The sequence below is a fragment of the Durio zibethinus genome, chromosome 21 (genome assembly GCF_047325235.1).
Source record: "Durio zibethinus cultivar Kanyao isolate XHJ-2024 chromosome 21, ASM4732523v1, whole genome shotgun sequence".
Taxonomy (NCBI): Eukaryota; Viridiplantae; Streptophyta; class Magnoliopsida; order Malvales; family Malvaceae; genus Durio; species Durio zibethinus.
The window spans coordinates 6432886-6451740 of NC_143182.1; the positions used below are offsets into that span (position 1 = coordinate 6432886).

Consider the following 18855-nt stretch of genomic DNA (forward strand, 5'->3'; position numbering starts at 1 on the left):
AAATGATAATTCATTTTTTAATTCACATGAATAATTGAGTTCTTTGACTTATTAATAATAATTCATAAATAGAGTTAATTTTTTTTAGATCATTATGTTCAATTTTAATTTTATTTAAAGTTAAAATAAATTCATACAAATATGAGATAAGTGAATGAGAGAAGAAAGCAATCTTTTATGTTACACTAAACATTTAATTAATGAATATTAGTGTTTTGAAATTAATTATCAAATAAATAATAATTAAATTAATTTAAAAAATTTTAAGACCTTCGTTCACAAAATCATTTACCTAATTTTCAGTATGCACTGTAACAATATACAATCCTTTATTTTATTTTTCCAAAAAAAAAAAACACCTTTGACTAACAAGAAGAAATTGTGCGCAAACATGGAGGGAAAATGCGAAGCGAAGGTACAAAGAGAAAAACAATCTTACCCATCCGACTACCTTCCAGAGTAGGCTGATACCTGAGTACATACAACCACCAATAAGCCACAATAAAGCAAAGCCCCAGACCTTAAAACCAAATATCCCAAATCTCTCTCTCCTTCTCGTTATAAGACTAAAACCCCAATGATACCCAAAATTTTGAACGCCATGGCCATGACCTTCCACCCTTATATCTCGACATTGCAATACGACGCCGTTGGGCTTTAGGATTCCCTTCTCTCTGCTGCATTGTGGGCAAGGTTCGTGATCACTTTCGGGTTTTGGTACGTTATTATTTATTTTTATTGATTTCTTTTGGTTTATAATTTCAGGGTCTTGATTTTAGGGTATTCTGAGATCCTGCTGAGTAGCTTGGCGGTTGAACTTTCTTTGGCCAAAGTGAAACCAATGGGGCTTGTTTTCTTGTTTTGCTTTTGTATGATCCCAGTTGAAGTGATTTTGTGAGCCAAAAATAATAAGAGGAAACTTTTTGAAGCTAGGGTTTTGTAAGAGATGGGAGGGGGCGTAGGATCTGGACTTTTGCAGGTGAAATCTGGGGAAGATAAGGTTTTACCGAGCGAAGAGGTTGAGGAAAATAAAGGGGATGATTTGAAGCTAAGGGTTTTTGATTTGAATGACGAGCCGTTAGTTTCTTCCTTGAAAGAGATTGAAATTGAGAGGAAAGAGAAGGAGATTGAAGAATGTAGGGAAGATGGTGAGGTGGGAAATCTAAAAGTTGGTGAATTGAATGAGAATGAGAGGAAAAAGGGTTGGGTGGAGGATAATGAAGATAATAAAGAAGATGTTAGTGTGAAGAACAAGGTCAAGGAGGAAGGCTTAGAAGGTAAAGTGCAGTTCTATGGCAGGGTTTTGCGGTCAAGGTTTGCGGTGAAAAATGGGAGTGAGAATGAAGATGATAAGGTTGAGAATGGAATTGATAAAACTGAAGATAGCAATGGTTGTGAGAAGAAAACAGATGAGGTGGTTAAGGAAGAGAATGATCACTCTCATGGGGAAGCAAAGGAGGAGCAGAGAAAACCTGGGAGGAGACCCGGAATGAACTGCAGTGATGGGGATGAAAAGAAAGCTGTTAGTGTAGAAAGAGGACAGAGCAATTGCTCTGATGGTGGTAAGGTGGGTAAGATGGCAAAGCGTAAGCGTGGGAGACCACCCAAGTTTCAGGGGAATAATCGGTTTGAGAAGAAGACAGTTGAGCTGCAAGTGGGAGAGAATGATTACCCAGATTGTGAAGTAAGGAAGGAGTTCAAGCGGAAGCGTGGGAGACCACCCAAGCTGCTGACAAATGGTGGGAATAGTGGAAAGAAAGCAGGTAAGATGGAAGCAGGAGAGATTGATCACTTTGATGGTGATGTGAGAAAGGAGTCAAAGCGTAAGCGTGGTAGACCACCAAAGGTGCAGGGGAATAGTGGGTTTGAGAAGACAGCAGTTAAGGTGGAAGTAGGAGAGAGTGATCAGTCTGATGGTGGTGGCAGTAAGAAGTCAAAGCATAAACGTGGCAGACCAACCAAGGTGCACAGGAATCAAGGGTTTGAGAAGAAAGCAGATGAGGTTAAAGCGAGAGAGAGTTATCACTCTGATGTTGAGGCAGGGAAGGAGGCAAACCATAAGCATGGAATACCACCCAGGATGCACGGCAATGATGGGTTAGAGATGAAGGCTGTTATGATGGAAACGGGAGAGGGTGATCACTTTTATTGTGAGTTAAGGAAGGAAGTGAAGCATAAGCGTGGCAGACCACCCAAAATGCAGGAAAGTGATGGTTTAGTGAAGAAATGGGTTGAGTTGAAAAGGGAAGGGAGCGATCAAAATAATAGCAAGGTAAGGGAAGGTGTGATCCGTAAGCGTGGAAGACCACCCAAGCTTCAGGTTGGTAACAAGGCTTTGAAGGGGAAGCTTATTGATGGGAGAAAAAAGCTGGGTGGTTTAAGAATGGGCAGAAAGAAGTTGAGGGGGAGTTTGAAGTTTAATGTGCCAGCTAATACTTCATATTCAGAGAAGAGACCGACTGGTAAAGAATCAAATGTCAAGAGGTTTGTATGTGCTAATAGGGTTAGGTTTGATGATATAGAAAAGAACAACAGCAAGGCTTCGCCAACGATGAGACCTAAGTTTGTGAATGTGAAAGGCAAAGAAAAGAGAGTTAAGAAAGCGAGAAGGTCAGAAGCAAAAAGGGCTGTGAGAGATCGAATAGTGAAACTGCTGATAGCAGCAGGTTGGAGAATTGATTACAGGCCTAGGAATAAAAAACAGTACAATGATGCAGTGTATGTTAATCCTGAAGGAAAGACTCATTGGTCAGTTACCTTGGCTTACAGGAGGCTTAAAAACTATTATGAGAGTGGTGATTGTGACTCTAAGGTTAGTCCAAATGGTTTTATATTTACTCCAATTCCGGAAGAGGAACTTAGCATCCTAACAAGAATAGTTCGGAAGAAAAGGCTAGGAAAAAGGAAGCCAAAAGGGGAAAATGATACAGTGGATGATGGAGAAGTTGAAAAGAAAATGAACAAACGAAAAAAGAAAAGGAAGGGCTATGGGGACAATGAAGATGTAAATAAAAAGAAAAAGCAGAAGCTGCTGAAAGAGAAACTTTTGCTTCATGAAGAGGAAACTTCTGATGGTACGTTACAAAGGGGAATGCAAGTTTCAGGCAGGAAGCTTAAGCTACAGCAGACACAAAATAGAAAGCGGTATGCTTTGTTGGTCCGCAACTCAATGGATGGAGCTGAATCTGATAATGATGGCTATGTGCTATATGATGGAAAGCGAACTGTGCTTACTTGGATGATTGATTTGGGCACTGTTCCACAAGATACAAAGGTGGAATATTTGATCCAAAGAAGAACACGAACACGTGAGATTAAGTCTGGTAAGATAACCAGGGATGGCATCCAATGCAACTGTTGTAGTGATGTCTTCACCATTGCAGAATTTGAGACTCATGCAGGGAGCAAACTCCATCGGCCTTTTCAGAATATATGTTTAGAAACAGGAATTCCCCTCTTGCAATGCTTGTTAGATGCATGGAACAAACAACAGCAATCTAAATGCAAGGGTTTCCATTTTGTAGATTTTGGTGGTGAAGATCCAAATGATGATACCTGTGGTATCTGCGGCGATGGTGGTGACTTGATATGTTGCGACAGTTGCCCATCAACATTCCATCAAAGCTGCTTAGATATACAAGTAAATACCTGTTGCCACTTGTCTTTATTACAGGCATATGGAATCTAGCTCTCACTAGTTCATCCCACCCAGACCTTAGTGCCTTCCCAACTTTTAATTTCTCTACATCGGCATGTTCTGGTTCCAAAGCACATGGAAGAAAGGGAAAAGGCTTAATAATTTTGTTTTACTTTGTCATTCAAGTAGTAGACACCCTGAGATCTATGATTGATATAATGGGATTGGATGCTTAAAGATGCAAATAAATTTCTGTTTATTTGTGCTAAGACTTTATTTGTTAAGATCAAACACAAAACTCTGCTACAATATCTGGTTATTCTTTTGGTTTACAGTTCACAGTCTGGCTGGGCTTTTATCGTTGCTTTCATCCTTGCTTTGCTCAGGGCCTTGATAATGTAGAGCAAAGATTGACTGTAACTTAGGAGCAAGAAGCATAGATTAAAACTTATGTTCAGAATTCTTGTTGAAGGCTTTTGGAAAGGAAATTCTTTGTTGACATTACTTCACCATTACAATCATTTGTGAAAAGTAGCCAGAAAGAAAAACAGTGTCTGAGAATTCAGCTTACATCTTTTTCTTTTTGGCAATTTGATGTAGGAGTATATTTTAGGTTCAGTTTAAATGTTGATGGTGAGTTTTTTTTTTTTTTTAATTCTGATTTTCTTTTCTTTGCCACAGGCATTCCCTTCAGGTAACTGGAACTGTGTCTACTGTACATGCAAATATTGTGGGGTGGTTGGAAATACAGATCAAAGCGACAAAGATGAGGATACTGATCCTATATTACTTACATGTCATTTGTGTGAAGAAAAATGTATGTTAAATTCCAAGTTTTGTTGTTTATACGTTGATTGTTGATCACCCTTGGGTTTTTTTTTTTTTTTAAATTTTGGTGTCACTATTGTCATTATTACTATTATATGCCATTCATTTCTCAAGGATTTTTTTTTTTGGTGTGTAGATCATCAACCATGTATTCAGCCAATGGATGCTTTTGATGATGATTCTAGTAGTGCATCCTTTTGTGGGAAGAGATGCAAAGAGGTATAATTTTAGTTGGCCATTGATGTAATTGTGCAGCAAGGAATTTATAGTGGTTTGCCAGATTTGTATATGAAATTTTAATTGTTAGTTTTTGCTGTCAATTAAGTTATGTCTGCTGGTATGAAATGATTGTGTTTCTCACCTTGTCAAATTTAAGTGATTGTGTCTATGGTTTAACCAGGAGTCTAACTCTGTATCTTATGGAGTTTTTTTTATCATTGGAACTAAACCTTTAACTTGATACCACGTTGTGCATTGCATTTAGCAAGAATGGGAAAGGAGGCCAATACTCTTGTTGTGTGCATTCAACTGGTCTCTGGCTCTATTTGGGTGCTACTAACATGCACACAAGTTTTTCTTTGAATTTGAATACAGAGAATTCCATAACAACACTCCTTTTTTATACAAGGGAGAAATTATGCTGTTTTTTGTGTATTGAAGTTAATCTTAAAGTTTCTGTTTTTCCAGTTGTTTGAGAGACTTCAGATGCTAGTTGGGGTTAAACATGAACTGCCAGAAGGCTTCTCATGGTCTCTTGTTCACCGCTTTGATATCAGTTCAGATGTTTGTCTCAGTGAAGTGTATCAGAAGGTTGAATCAAATTCAAAGCTAGCTGTTGCATTATCTGTGATGGATGAGTGCTTTTTGCCTCTTGTTGACCACAGAAGTGGGATCAATCTGATTCATAATGTTGTCTATAATTTTGGGTAAGTCCACCTAATCTGCTCTGTGTGTACTTCAGGATAATTATTCTCCTATTAAATTAATTACTGTTCTTCAAGAAAAGTTGGCTTTTCCTTCTATGTAAGAGTATGATTTGGAAAGTACGGTTTGATTTTTAGCTTGCTGCTGTATCCTCTCCTTAAATTTTGTAATTCCTTTTGGGAATTGGCAACAAAGATGCAAGCACAGCTGCCTTTCTTCAAGAGTCCCTAATTTAATGTTTGTGTCTAAGGATGCATATGCAGTTGAATGGTAGTTACACTACAGCTTTGAAATTATATTTTAGAAAAGTTAGAGCAGAACATTATGCAATGTCATGCACTAGGTCTGCAGATTGAAAGGATGTTAAGCTGAATGAAGACAGCTTTTAATCTGTAGATAGAAACAAGCAGCATAATCAACATGTGTAGTGATGACTTAATGTGATATTTAGACATTCAGAGTTACCTTAACCATATGAAATCGTTAAAATGCTGCCATTGAGCAGATTGGCATGGAACAGAGTTTTTTGTGGTCAAGTGGTACTATTCTTTGCTATGGTAATAAGTGAAAGACAACCTAATGCATAGTTTTATTGTTAAGTGATATTGTATTTTTCTGCATGATTATTGTTACTGTGGTTCTGAAATTGAATAAAACCAATACGTTCCTGTTTTAAGCGATTTATTAATTTTTTTTCCCTCAGGTCAAACTTCACTAGGCTAAACTACAGCGGTTTTTTCACTGCAATTCTAGAAAGAGGGGATGAGATTATCTCCGCAGCATCCATCAGGTAAATTTACTTTCTGCTCTTTTTTGTCATCTCACCCTCTATCAATGTTTGTTCTTGTCTTAGTTCATTGCTGAATTAGAGGATAAAGTGTGGAAATACTGAATTTGAACCTCAAAACTTCTAGCATGTCTTTACATTTGAAGAATGATTATAAGATAGCATCCATTAGGTAATGTTCCAACTCATACCTTTAAAACACTCTTGACCGCCATACTTTTGTTTCTCTGCCGTTTTCTATTATATCTTTACATTTTGAAGCTAGTTTGCTAATTTTCCCCCAATCCAGAATGCCACTAGCCTTCTAATATGTGAATATATTGAGTTTGAAGATTTAACACATTACATTTTGTTTTATATTCATAGATACAATTAATGGTACATGATCACCATTCTGATGTAGTGACTGGTTGATTATTGTAGATTTGTTGATCATAATCTGATAGACCTGCCCACTCAGCACACTGTCCTCATGTTTGCTTAAATGCTAATGATTACTATGTTTTTACTTATTGGGCTAATAGGATCCATGGAAACCAGTTAGCTGAGATGCCTTTCATTGGAACCCGGTATACTTATAGGCGTCAAGGGATGTGTCGCCGGCTTCTTTGCGCAGTTGAATCGGTATTTCTGAATCAATTTATCTTTGTTTTCCTTTTTTATTTGCATGTCTTTTATTATGTTGCTAGAAAATCAATTACATTGTGAAAAGTTTTGGCTATTGGGCATGGCTTAAGAGAAGCTATGTAGCTGTTCTCACAAAATTCAATGAAGGCTCACTTATTGTTACATTCAAGAATTTTGACATTTACAAGTTGGTTTTATATGTATGACTTAACCTTGAATATCATGACACTTCGTCCCTACAGAATTAGATTTTTTTTGGGATACTGTCCAAATTAGATTATTTTTTCAAATAGAAGTCATTGTGACCAGATATAAATTACTTTTTTCCCTCAACCTAATGATACAGGAAGTAATTCATAGGTGACAGGCTTTTATTCAAGGATTTGTGAGTGTGTCTAAGAAGAGTAATAGAGTGATAGCTCTAAGGCTATTTTTGAATTTTAATCTATTTCAGCCAGATTTTTATCCTTATGGTTCTTTTTCTTCTCCACATGATTACAGGCTCTCAGCTCTCTGAATGTTGAGAAACTGGTCATACCTGCAATCTCAGAACTCAGGGAAACATGGACTTCTGTCTTTGGTTTCCAGCCTCTAGAAACTGCAAGCAAGCAGAAGATGAGGAACATGAGTATGCTGGTCTTTCCTGGTATAGATATGTTACAGAAACCATTGCTGACACATGTTAAAGAGAACCAGAAAATGGTTGATGGGTCCAATAAATCTGGGGAGAGGTGCTCACTTGTGTTTGATTTGAATGTTTCTGCTGAGAGTCCTGCACCTCAAACAGATGAGAGAAACGATGAACCTATTGAATCAACGTCACTGCTTCCTGATGGCACCTTGAAATATACATCTGATGTAACGAATGAGACCATCAATCTTCCAGAGTCTGCTACTGTTTCTTGTTCGTGCATTCCAGTACCTGAAGAAAGGAAACTGGATTTTGACTCTCAATTAAGCATATCTTCTGAGGAGAAAATTGATGAAAGCTTTGTTGAACAGAACCTTGATTCTAAGCATGAGGCTTCTGTCAAACACTCTGACGATATTGTTGGTGATGAAAATAAAGTAGCAGTTCTTGTTCATGTGTCAAAGGTTGCTGGTAAGAAAGTTGTTACTAATGGTTTTGATGGTACAATTCAGATGTCTGAGGATGCAAATGACATCAAGCATCACGAAAATTCAAAATTACAGGTGGTAGAATGCGTTTCTGATTTTGATGAGATGGTCCTTAGGATGGAAGAAGAAAAAAAATTCCATGCTATTGCCAAAGATCTGGCCAACCAAACTTCACCATCAGCTCTTCCAAGTGCTCAAGATGTTGCAAATGGCTGTTATGATGTTGCATCCAGACAGTAAAAATAGTTCTTCCCGAACGGGGTGACAGGATTGGTGCTTCTGGTGAAGTCCCGGCTCCACTCGCTGTAAATTTTTATACTTATTATGAGGTTTATAAAGATAGATCCTAAAAAGAAAACTTGCAGCTGTGCATGCTCGTGTCCTCAGAGGTTGTCTCAGCTTGTTCCGAGGTTGCTGTGACCAACGCCTATTATCGGAGAGAAACATTAACTGCTAAAAAGTCTGATTTCTCTGAAGGTAATTTAGTTACTAATATGGCTCAGAAGAATACCAAACCTGAGCACCCTGTATCAAGTTCTCTGGTCAACTGTGATTCTGAATCATTTTGCAACTCAAATTTTAACTTTTGGAGTGGCACTTCATTTTGCATCTGTTGGAGGTGAATCACATGGATCCGAGGTGATAGTTTTGTCTAACCAATTAGCTAGCTAATCTCTTTTTCCTTTGTTTCCGGTTGAGATAAGGTGTCTTTCTGATGGCAGCAACTAATTAAGGTGCTAGACTTTCTGTAGGCTTACTCATGTTCGTCTATTATGGAAGAATTAACATTTGGAACTGGGATGCTATGCTATGGCAAGCTTTAGGTTGGTACTTTAATTTCTCATGCTGTGTACAGTATAGGCCAATAGTGTTCTCTTGAGTAGCATAACGCCATCGTGGTTTTTGTCCTTCCCATGCGTTTTGTAAATGGAAATTTCAACGCTGAGCTATCCTAATAGTTTCTTTTTCTATTTTTTCAATAGAAGTTTTTTTCTCCAACTAATACAGTAAACATGGCATTTGCAATTTGCAATTTTCCCCTGCCCCTTAGCATAAAACGCCTTTAAAAGCATCATGACTTGATAGTAGATCTAATTAATTGACTCTGAAAACTTAAAAATTATTTGTAGAAGCTATGAAAGCAATAAGAGAAGAATTTTATTGAGATTCAAAAATATTCGAAAAACTAGTGTTAAAAAGGTAGCCTCGAGAACTACCTGGCAACAGAAAAATTGTTAGTATCTTTGCGGTAAACCTCTTGAACATTTCCTAACCCCTGTTTCTAATTTTTCCCGGTGCCCTGATCTGCTCCCTAGCCGCGGTTAGTGTCTAAAAATTAGCAACTTTACCTTTGTATTTGTATTGTCGATTTGATTAGTTTTTGTGTTTGAATATAAATTCTGTTTGCTCTGACTCCTATCAAAAAAGGGCTTGGTTTCCGTTCCACCAACATTTTTTGCAAGAAAGCAGACGTCCACAAGAACAAGAGGCCTGCTCCCCTCCCCTTTTCACTCTCCGTACTATTCTGTTTCTTAATCCTCTGTTTCGTCAATTACAAATTTTATCTTGTCTTTGCCTACCTTGTTTAGTATGATGAAGAAAGCATTATACTAGGAAATTATATTACATTTTATACGAGGAAATTATATTGCATTTGTGTTTGATCAACTTATTTTTTTTATATTTAAAATTAAAATTTTAATATTTCACTAATAAATCACGTGAGCTTTCGGATTTCTATTGGCATCTCTAGAACTTTAACAAATTTGATGGGTTTGTCAAACACAAACTTGTGCCACTAACCTCCCCTACTTTCTTCAGGGAGTAGATTAACCTTAGCTTTGATGCAATGCATTGTTAAAGAAATCACAAAGTCAGATATAGGTTAACAAAAACCAACTACCATTTAAAACATTATTTGCTGTGCTTGACAACTAAAACAATAACTATAGCTAGACTCTTTCTTTCTCTCTCTCAAGACTTCCCTATCCCTTGGGTGTGACGTACATGACACAAACATGTGATCACTCAACTCATTAATTCTAAACTCTAATCTGTGGTGCAAGATGGACCAATGTACGGTAATCCAGCATCGTTCCAACATTTAATCATGTAGACAATTGTATATGAAACACTCGCTTAGAAAAATATAAATCAATCATAGCTGCAGTGCTAGTACAAGTCATCATCTACACATTTCCGTTAACCTTGCACGTAACTTATTCTCATGTCCTTAACAAGAGGAAAAAAAAAAGAAAAAGAAAAAAATAATTAAGGACAAATTCAAGATTCCCTGATCCTGTCTGTTTTCATGGAAATTGTTTACTGATTCCAATTTGGTTTAATTTTAACACGGAAATTGTCTACAATATTTTAAGGATTCTTAGGGAACTTATTAAATGATGAACTTTTTTGGCTTCATCTCAATCACAATGGTAGAAAACAGAAAAAATCTCTGCCTAAAATTTACCTGTTGTTTAATCTGTCCATCGCTATCCATTTATGACTTTGTGTATAAGGCTAGGGTCACTGATTCCAAGCTCACATGGAATTCGAGGTTTTTTAATCTTATAATGTTTCTCTCACTTAACTCGAAAGAAACGACGGGGCGTGCATAGAAAAGACAAAAGGCATGTCTAAATTTTAGAGGGGAACAGTAATAAAATAAAAGAATGCCAACAGGAAATAAGCAAGAAATAAAGGGACAGTGGCAATGAAAATAAAAATATTGGAATAAATAATGCCGAGTTTGCCGACTAACCTTACAATTTCTTTGCGTACACATAATCTGTAATGACAAACAATGCAAGATTGATAACTATATCATTTTCCTTCGTGATTTTACCTTTTAACTTTTTTTTTCTCTCTTATTCTCCGTTCAATTATAGTAATTTGGTTTTGATAATTTTTATATGAATCTATACATTCTCATCCCCTTATTTTCTTTGTTACTACCATTTTTTTTTACGTTTGTTACATTTCTTGCCCATGTTTCATTTCATCAAATTTTGAAAGTCAGAAACAGAAGTTTTTTTGCGAGGGAGAGAGACAGCCATTTCTGATACTTTTTTCAGTACAAACAAAGATAAGCAACTTGTTTGCATTAGAAATTATACTACAGATACAAACTTCAGCTCTACACACATTCTACGATAATGCCAAAAGTTATTACCTGACATTTTATGCCTTTGTGTGACAAATGTTAATTTCCCCAAACCAATATTAAAATTCTTAGTCACTTAAAAGGGAAGAAGAAACCCTAAAAAAAGTCAATTATTTATGTCAGATGAAATTCATTCTAACTAATAAATCTATAATCAACAAACAAATTGCAATGCTTTAAAAACAAGGACCACAGGGAGAAAGCATAGAAGATAAGGTGATAGAGTTGTAGTATGTGCAAGTATAGAAGACAAAAAAAGGGGACCAACTTTTTTGTTCCCCACATGTATATGTATTACTAGATTAAATGTAACAAGATTAGATAATCAATATCTGATTGGCAACCAAATGTTGTTACATGTTTTTTACAATCACTGCCTTGGAATCCTACCGCCGGTAATCTCAATGACGTCTCAGTCGCCGCTTCCACCGCCCTCGGCTGCCATTAGGCTAACAAGAAGATCAGCAAATGCTCCTATAATAAACTTGTGTGTACTTTTGGGATTCAATGCAAGGTAACACAAGAGAAGCTCATGCAAGTAGTCCCAGTTAGCCTTGACGTCGATTAAGTCTCGTGCCTCCACCATCTCCTGCATGGATCTCCTGAAATCCATGTACGGGTTTGGAGAGAAAGTTGGAACAGCTACACTGTCTTTAACGGTCGTTGGGTGGCTGTGTTCGTGACTCGGGTGATCACAGCCATCGTTTGAGGATTGATTTGCATTATTGATGGGACTAGAAGTGCTGGCTAATAGGGTATCTGATGACCCCATAGTAGTGGCGATTGATGACGCTGTTGATTCAATGATGGAGTTGGAGCTACCTGGAGAAGTGAAAAAGAAGCGCTGTGTGGCAAAAACGGTAGCCAAGTCGGGTTCGGAATCCGATTCAGGCTCGGGCTCGGAGAAGAGTGATGATGCGGTCAAAGATTTAGAGGTTGAGTAGTCAAACGTGTTGTCATAGAGGGAGTTGTAGTTTTTGAAGAGGAGTGTTGATGCGGTGGCGTCGGAGGAGGGAAATGGACGGCTGTCATCATCTGGGGTTAACAGGGAAGAGGGAGGTTGGGAAGTTAAGGGGAATTTGATCTTGGTGAAGCAAAGATTGAGGTTTTTGCCCAGGGTGCCTGGCATAATTTCGCCCAACTTGTGACCCGAGACAGAGAAGGAAAATGAAGTTCCAGGCTCCAACTTAATTCTGTTTATTTAGGAGAATTTAGAAGGCAAATGAAGGGGAAGGAGGCTCCATTAATATATTTGTGAAGAAAGGGAAAGAGAGAGAGCGCTGATGGCGAAACTCTAAGAAGTTCTCGACAATGAAACATGTCAATCATTTCAATTCACGAAAATTATTATACTATGCAGTAGAAAACAATTATATAGATTGAGAAATTTCACTTTTAATTTTGGTCGTTTGATATGTTTTACAACATCTTTTACCATTCTCTTCATTTAGAACCAGATTTGAAGATAATGACCAGAGTCACGTGGTTCAATAAATTATTAGATTTTTAATTTCACTTATTAGATTTAATTTTTGATATTTTTAAAAATCAAAAGATTTAAAAAAAATAAAATGTTGTAAATGTTAAATCATATTATTTTATATCTGTTAAATTTTGAATTTTTATAATTTTATATTTAAATTAAATTTTTTTATTTATTTTTAATTATTTTTAAAGTAAATATTTAGTATGATATCAGATAAAAATTATTACATTATTCCCAACTTATATATATTTTTTGAGTTTGTTACGTGTTAATCACTTTATTTTCAATTTTTGATAAAAATGAAATCACTACGATTGAACAAAAAAAAAAAAAAACCTTCCAGAGTTTGTTTAACCATTTTTACCTGCTTCGAAGAGAAAATAATTTAATTAAAACATTGTATTTTTTGCTATATAATAAGACAAATGAATTAAAATAAAATAAAAGATAAACTTAAGTTTTACGTAAGCTGCACATGCCAAAGTATATACAGTGGGGGCAACGACAGAGGCATTTTTGTGATTCTGTTTGAAACCACGTTAAAGAAAGAAAATCAAAATATTTCTTTTACCAACCGTTAATACGCATGTTGATTATATACCCTGTAATTGGAGTGGTCATAATCGGGGGAGAATTGTCCTCTGATTGTCAAAGCTAAAGAAAGTGATGGATCAAAATCAAGTGGCTATGATTATCTTATCACTTGACTTGTCTAGTTTTTGGGTTCCACAACTTGCATTCTCAAGTGGTACGCAAGGTTGCAGTCAAAGGATAAATTTGGTAATTTACGCTAGTAGTGGAGTAGAATCTCTCATAACTTCATATATTTTGTTGATTGTAAGAAGAAAAATTATAAATACACCTCTTTCTCTCTCTGCATTAATTTCACTTCTCAATTTCCAGATCTGTCCCCACCAACCTGCTACTCATGCGTGCCAATTCACTATATTTGATTTGACGAGTGAAAATCTATAATCATTACTCACATGGTTTAGATTTCGTAAAGCAGGTTTTTTTTTTTTTTTTACTAAAATTTGATTTTTGTGAAAAATATTTTAAAATAAAATATTATGAAGTCATGTTATTTGTTTCATTAATTTTATTTTAAATTTTTATTTTTTTTAACATAATATAATTATTGATTAATGAATTTATGAATAAATCAATTAATTCATAAATAAAATATTATAATTACATTAATATTATATGTCGTATAAGTAAGTGCAAAAATTTGAAAAAAAAAGTGGGATAAATCATATTTCTCAATCTTAAATGCATTAAATTAGCATAAAAATGTATTTTTAAATCATTAAAAAAATTAGATTTATACAAAATTTAAAAATAATTTTAAAAATTTTATATAAAAATTATACGACGGATAATGTGAGAAAATTAGATTATTGTAATTTTCAATGGCATTAAATTAAAACATGTTCATGACATGTTGGATTCCCGCTTATGATAAAAACAGTCTTGACAAGTATTCGGAGGCTAATTTATTGCAAAATCTTTGAAAGAATGCTTGCTACGTACCCATAATTATTTTTCTTAGTAGATATTCGGCAATATAAAAGAATGGGGAAAGGCGTTTTCGGTCACGGAATACAGCGTAGAGAAAGAGAGAGGTCAGTTAGGCTACAGGGATGGTCCAACCAATGTTAAAACGACCACAGCTGAGAGCACATGGTAGGGAGCCCCAAGGTCGGCCAATCCAGCTATCCTTTTGCTTCTATTTGTGTCCAACGGAACCCCAACTAGAAATAATTGATTAAGTTCAAATGTATATAGTATTAAATTTAAATTTGATTTAAAATTTAAGATTCGAAACTCGCATCAAATTTAATCAAATTTAATTTTTTTAATTTGAATTCAATTCGAGATAAAAATTAAGTTATTCGAACTCGTTCGATTATGTTCGATTAATATGTAAAAATAAATTCGATTCTTATATTTAACAAAAACTCGATTATTTATATTCGAGCTTAAATTCGAGATATTTTATTAATCAAAATAATAAAATTATATTTAAATATAAAAGTTCGATTAGATTCACGAGCTATTTGAATCAAATATAAAAATACTCAAATTTGACTCAATCAATGAGTTGAACTATTTAAATTTGAACTCGACTTGATAATAATCGAATCGAATTTAAATTTTATTTAAATCAAACCTGAATAACTTACAAATAATAATGTATCATTTACACTCTTAACTTCAATCACTACTTTAGGTAATGGAATGCATCATCCAATGTTTTGACGCTAATATATGTACAATATATAATAACATCTCCTAAATGGAGATTGCCTAGGCCAAGATCAAGAATATTCATAATTAAGTTTTAATTAATATTTCAAAAGACAATATTATATATTGTACATATATACAATATACTTTCATCCTTTTCTTTGCTCAACTTTTATTTCTTTTGTCAACGTTTCCACGTTCATTTTATTTTCATTTTTTATATTGAACACTTTAAATTATCTTTCTCTCCTTTTCTTCTCTTTTTTATAATAATAATAATAAATTAAATTTTATATTTCATAATTTTAGAATTGATTGTTCGGAAGATAAAAAAAACTGAATCATATTAAATCAAAGTTTTGAATATTTTTATACTATTTATTTTTATCAAAAATAAATTTTTTTATTTATTTTCTTAACTCTTATATAATTTTTTATTATTTATATTTATGTATTTCTTGATTTATTTTTAAAAATTTTAATTTTTCTCAAATTCAAAATTCTTTGTTTTAATTGTTTCGCATATAAACTTACGATTCACACACACATATATATATATGTATATATATAAATCCTTATTTTCTATAAACATAAAATCAATTATTTTCACGCAAAATTTATACAAGGGAGCATAAAAGCTATAAAATGTTTGTACTGATGGGTAACACAAACTTTGTATCCATTAATGTGTGATTTATGTATAAACCAAAGGTAATTTGAATCTTTTAATTTATTTGGAAGTAGTATCCCACTTAGGGACGGCAATCAATCTCGTCTCCGACGGGTTTTGGTCCGATCCAATCCTATGGGATTGAGTTTTTTTTTTTTAATTTTGATTTTCGGATAAGGTCGGATCGGGTATAGTTAGGGAATAATCGAGGTCGGGTCGGGTTCGGGTTCGGGTATGCCTAAAATTCGATCCAACCCGACATGACATTATATAAAAAAATATTTTTTAATTAATTATTTATATATATTTATATAATGATATTTTTAAATATTTATATTTTAAAAATAATATTTTATATTTTAAAAAAATAATATTTTATTAATTTTAAATCGAATTGGATCGAATATGATTTACATAATATCGGATCGTGTCGAATTCGAATATTAAAAAATTGGATAAGATTAAATTCGAATATGCTAAAACATAAAATCGAATCAGATTCGGAACGAGCTTTGACCCGATGCCATTCCTAATCTCACTTTATATGAGTTGTTGCATTATTTTAATATATATTTATATATATATACAAGTTTTTTTGCTTTCACTGTACATGTAAATTTACCTGTTACAACAAATGACGTCTGAGATTTTTTGTAATGCGTGAATTTAAATTAATTTTACCAAAATCAATTGGAATATATATATATATATATATATTTATATTTATATATATAGACACACAAATGTTCCGTTAGAAAAGCTGAAGCAATAGAAGGAAGCAGCAGAACTGTTGTTGTAATATTCAGAGAAGGACATGGCAACAGAGTGGCCACCATCCACTGCGAGACAAGAAAAAGTTAGCATGAGAAATCAACGTCAATTTCTGCAGCTGATCAAGCTACTTCTTTGTGTAATCACCCGAATTTCAATGAAACTCAAAAATAGCTCGACTCAATCGTCTATATACCAACTATGGTAATTATCCTGCTTTTCTTTCTTACTTCCAAGGCTAAGCGCTGGGCCACCTTATTTGGTTTGGGGTGGGTTGGTCCCCGCCTGAGCTCGTTCATTAGTCAAGAGAAAGAAATGAAAATAGCCATAATGATAACAAACAGTAATACAAGTAAATGACTGCTACAAGCTAAAGTTACGTGAATACTGAATTGTTGTTTTAAATCTGAATTTTTGTGCCTGGTGAAAACTTAACTTGAATCTGTCAATCAAATCGATCAACATTTTTTAAGTAATTTTCTTCAATCCTTTTCACTAATAAAAATTCAGTAATTTGACAACTGATTAATTAGAACGTCAGATGTTATGTTCAGTTAATTGTTTCCCTAACGATTAATCGATTTTGCAACCACTCAAGCACTTGATTAAGCACATAGGCCATAAGCATGAGAATTGTTGCATTTCCTGTTTTAGTTTCCCTCTCTCCCTCTGTGTTCATTTCGTAGGAGAGCTGTGAATTCAATAAAACTGAAACGTGGAGTAGACGGAAGCAGCTGGCAAGGACAGAGATCCCTCACTTACCTATATAACATCATACAGTCAACTTGAGAAATGACATTAACCTGTTCCTATCATCAGAAGTTTCAAAGCCACATCACACTTGGTTAGTAATCCAATGATTGGGGTGGGGGGGGGGGGGGTCCGGAGGCTCGTTCTCGATGATTGCTTAACTCATCCTAACTGCGATATCTTTTCTTAATGAAATACGCAAGAAAAGACCAGCGTATAAAATATGACTAATCATTGAAATATAAAAAAATTAAGAAACCCTTCTTTTTCATACTTCTCATGTGTGTTAGGTAAGACCTAGAAAGAAACCCAAGAAGATTGTGCGGCAGTGCCAATTCAGAGAGCACGCTCGTCAGGTTCAGATCTTCAAGATGAGCCGTAGAAAGTGTCCTGGTGGAGGATCTGTGCCCATAAGCCAGCCAACCGGGTTAAGTCAGTGAAACTTTCCCATCTGTTCTGTTCTGCAAAATTATTGGATATACTAGTATATATTTTATCAAAATCAACCTCATTGCACATTAACTATTTGTCCGTGGTTCTTTTATGGACGCTATCTTGATTCCCAATGAGAGACTTAGGGGTGCTTTTCCCATTTGCTTTTCATGGGTGCTATCTTGATTCCCATTTGCTTTTCATTGATAATCATGATAAATTGATCTTTAAAGATAGTTTAATAAAAATTTCAAATTGATAAATTGAAAGAGTTTAAAGTAAAGAAAAATAACATATAAAAAAATTAAAAATATTGTTTATAATTTAAATTTGATCATACTTATTAAATAATAAAAATTTTATCAATATTTTTATTAAAAATATTTATCTAAAAAATATATTAAATTTTTTTAATTTTACACAATCATTTATGTAATGAAACCTTTTAATATATCAATTTTAATTTTTTATTTTATATTATATTTAATTATTTCTAATAAAAAACTTCACAAATTTCACCCAATAACTTCATTTTTCTCTCTTCTTGGAACACTTCCCTTAAGGTTCTAGCATGGCATGTACGCCCTATCATTAATTTTACCTTAGCTCAACCGGATAACCGGTTGGGACTGGGGAGAAAAGATAATTTTTTTTACCATTCATTTACCAGTTTTCTTTAAACAATTTTAACTTTTGTTGTCTAATAATAGTATTATTGTTTATTGTTATATTTGCAATCGTATATGATCAAATTATATAATTTATTACTATTTTAAATAAAAATAATATTATCGTATTTTATTATCTTTCAATCCATTAATTATTAAATTTCTTATTTTTTTATTAATTTTAATAAAAAATAATATTATTACATAATATTTTCTTTATATTTATAAATTTTTTTCCAGAAGAAATGAATTTATATTTATTAGCTAAAAAAATTTATTAATTCTTTACTCTTTTAAATAAAAAGTAATATTACTGCAGTTTCTTAAATCTATCCATGTATTGAGCTGACTCGGGCCGGTCCGATGGACGTTCTAGAATTCTTTCCTAAAGGTCAGCGTGGCTCAACCATGCAGCCTTAAAAGGTCCAAGTTTTTTAAAACTTAAATTATTAAAATAATTATATTTTTAATATTTAAATATTTTTAATGTAAAAAAAAAAAAAAATATTTTAATATTTTGGATTTGGTTACCCAACACTCATACAATCCTTAGACAAGTCTATATTTGATTATCTTTACATTTTGTTAGTTATCAAATTACTTAATTTTCTTATTTCACCAAGCACATAATGGTAATACTAGTTTTTGTTATGTCTTAGAACTATTTATTATGAAATTACATATTATGTTAATATGCATTGAACCACTGGTTACAAATTACTATTAATTACTTGTACTGTTAA

General features: G+C 33.8%; 2 protein-coding genes across 4 annotated transcripts; one reads left to right on the plus strand and one right to left on the minus strand.

Moving 5' to 3' along the window:
- Window positions 1–308: 308 nt before the first annotated feature.
- On the plus strand, window positions 309–8921 carry LOC111305208 (uncharacterized). Of its 3 annotated transcripts, XM_022902520.2 has the most exons (9): window positions 309–693; window positions 766–3640; window positions 4319–4454; window positions 4602–4684; window positions 5153–5391; window positions 6093–6179; window positions 6701–6800; window positions 7305–7905; window positions 7998–8921. In XM_022902520.2, exons 2-9 carry the CDS (start codon window positions 947–949, stop codon window positions 8015–8017), a joined length of 3960 nt encoding a protein of 1319 aa, XP_022758255.2. In that variant the 5' UTR covers window positions 309–693; window positions 766–946; the 3' UTR covers window positions 8018–8921. The 3 variants fall into 3 exon arrangements, with proteins under 3 accessions (XP_022758255.2, XP_022758250.2, XP_022758251.2); XM_022902515.2 differs by having other exon boundaries at window positions 7305–8921; XM_022902516.2 differs by having other exon boundaries at window positions 364–693; window positions 780–3640; window positions 7305–8921.
- A 2415-nt stretch (window positions 8922–11336) lies between these two features.
- On the minus strand, window positions 11337–12399 carry LOC111306090 (transcription repressor OFP16-like). The gene has a single exon (XM_022903995.2). The coding sequence runs from the start codon at window positions 12212–12214 to the stop codon at window positions 11498–11500; it is 717 nt and encodes a 238-aa protein (XP_022759730.2). The 5' UTR covers window positions 12215–12399; the 3' UTR covers window positions 11337–11497.
- Between the last annotated feature and the right edge of the window lie 6456 nt (window positions 12400–18855).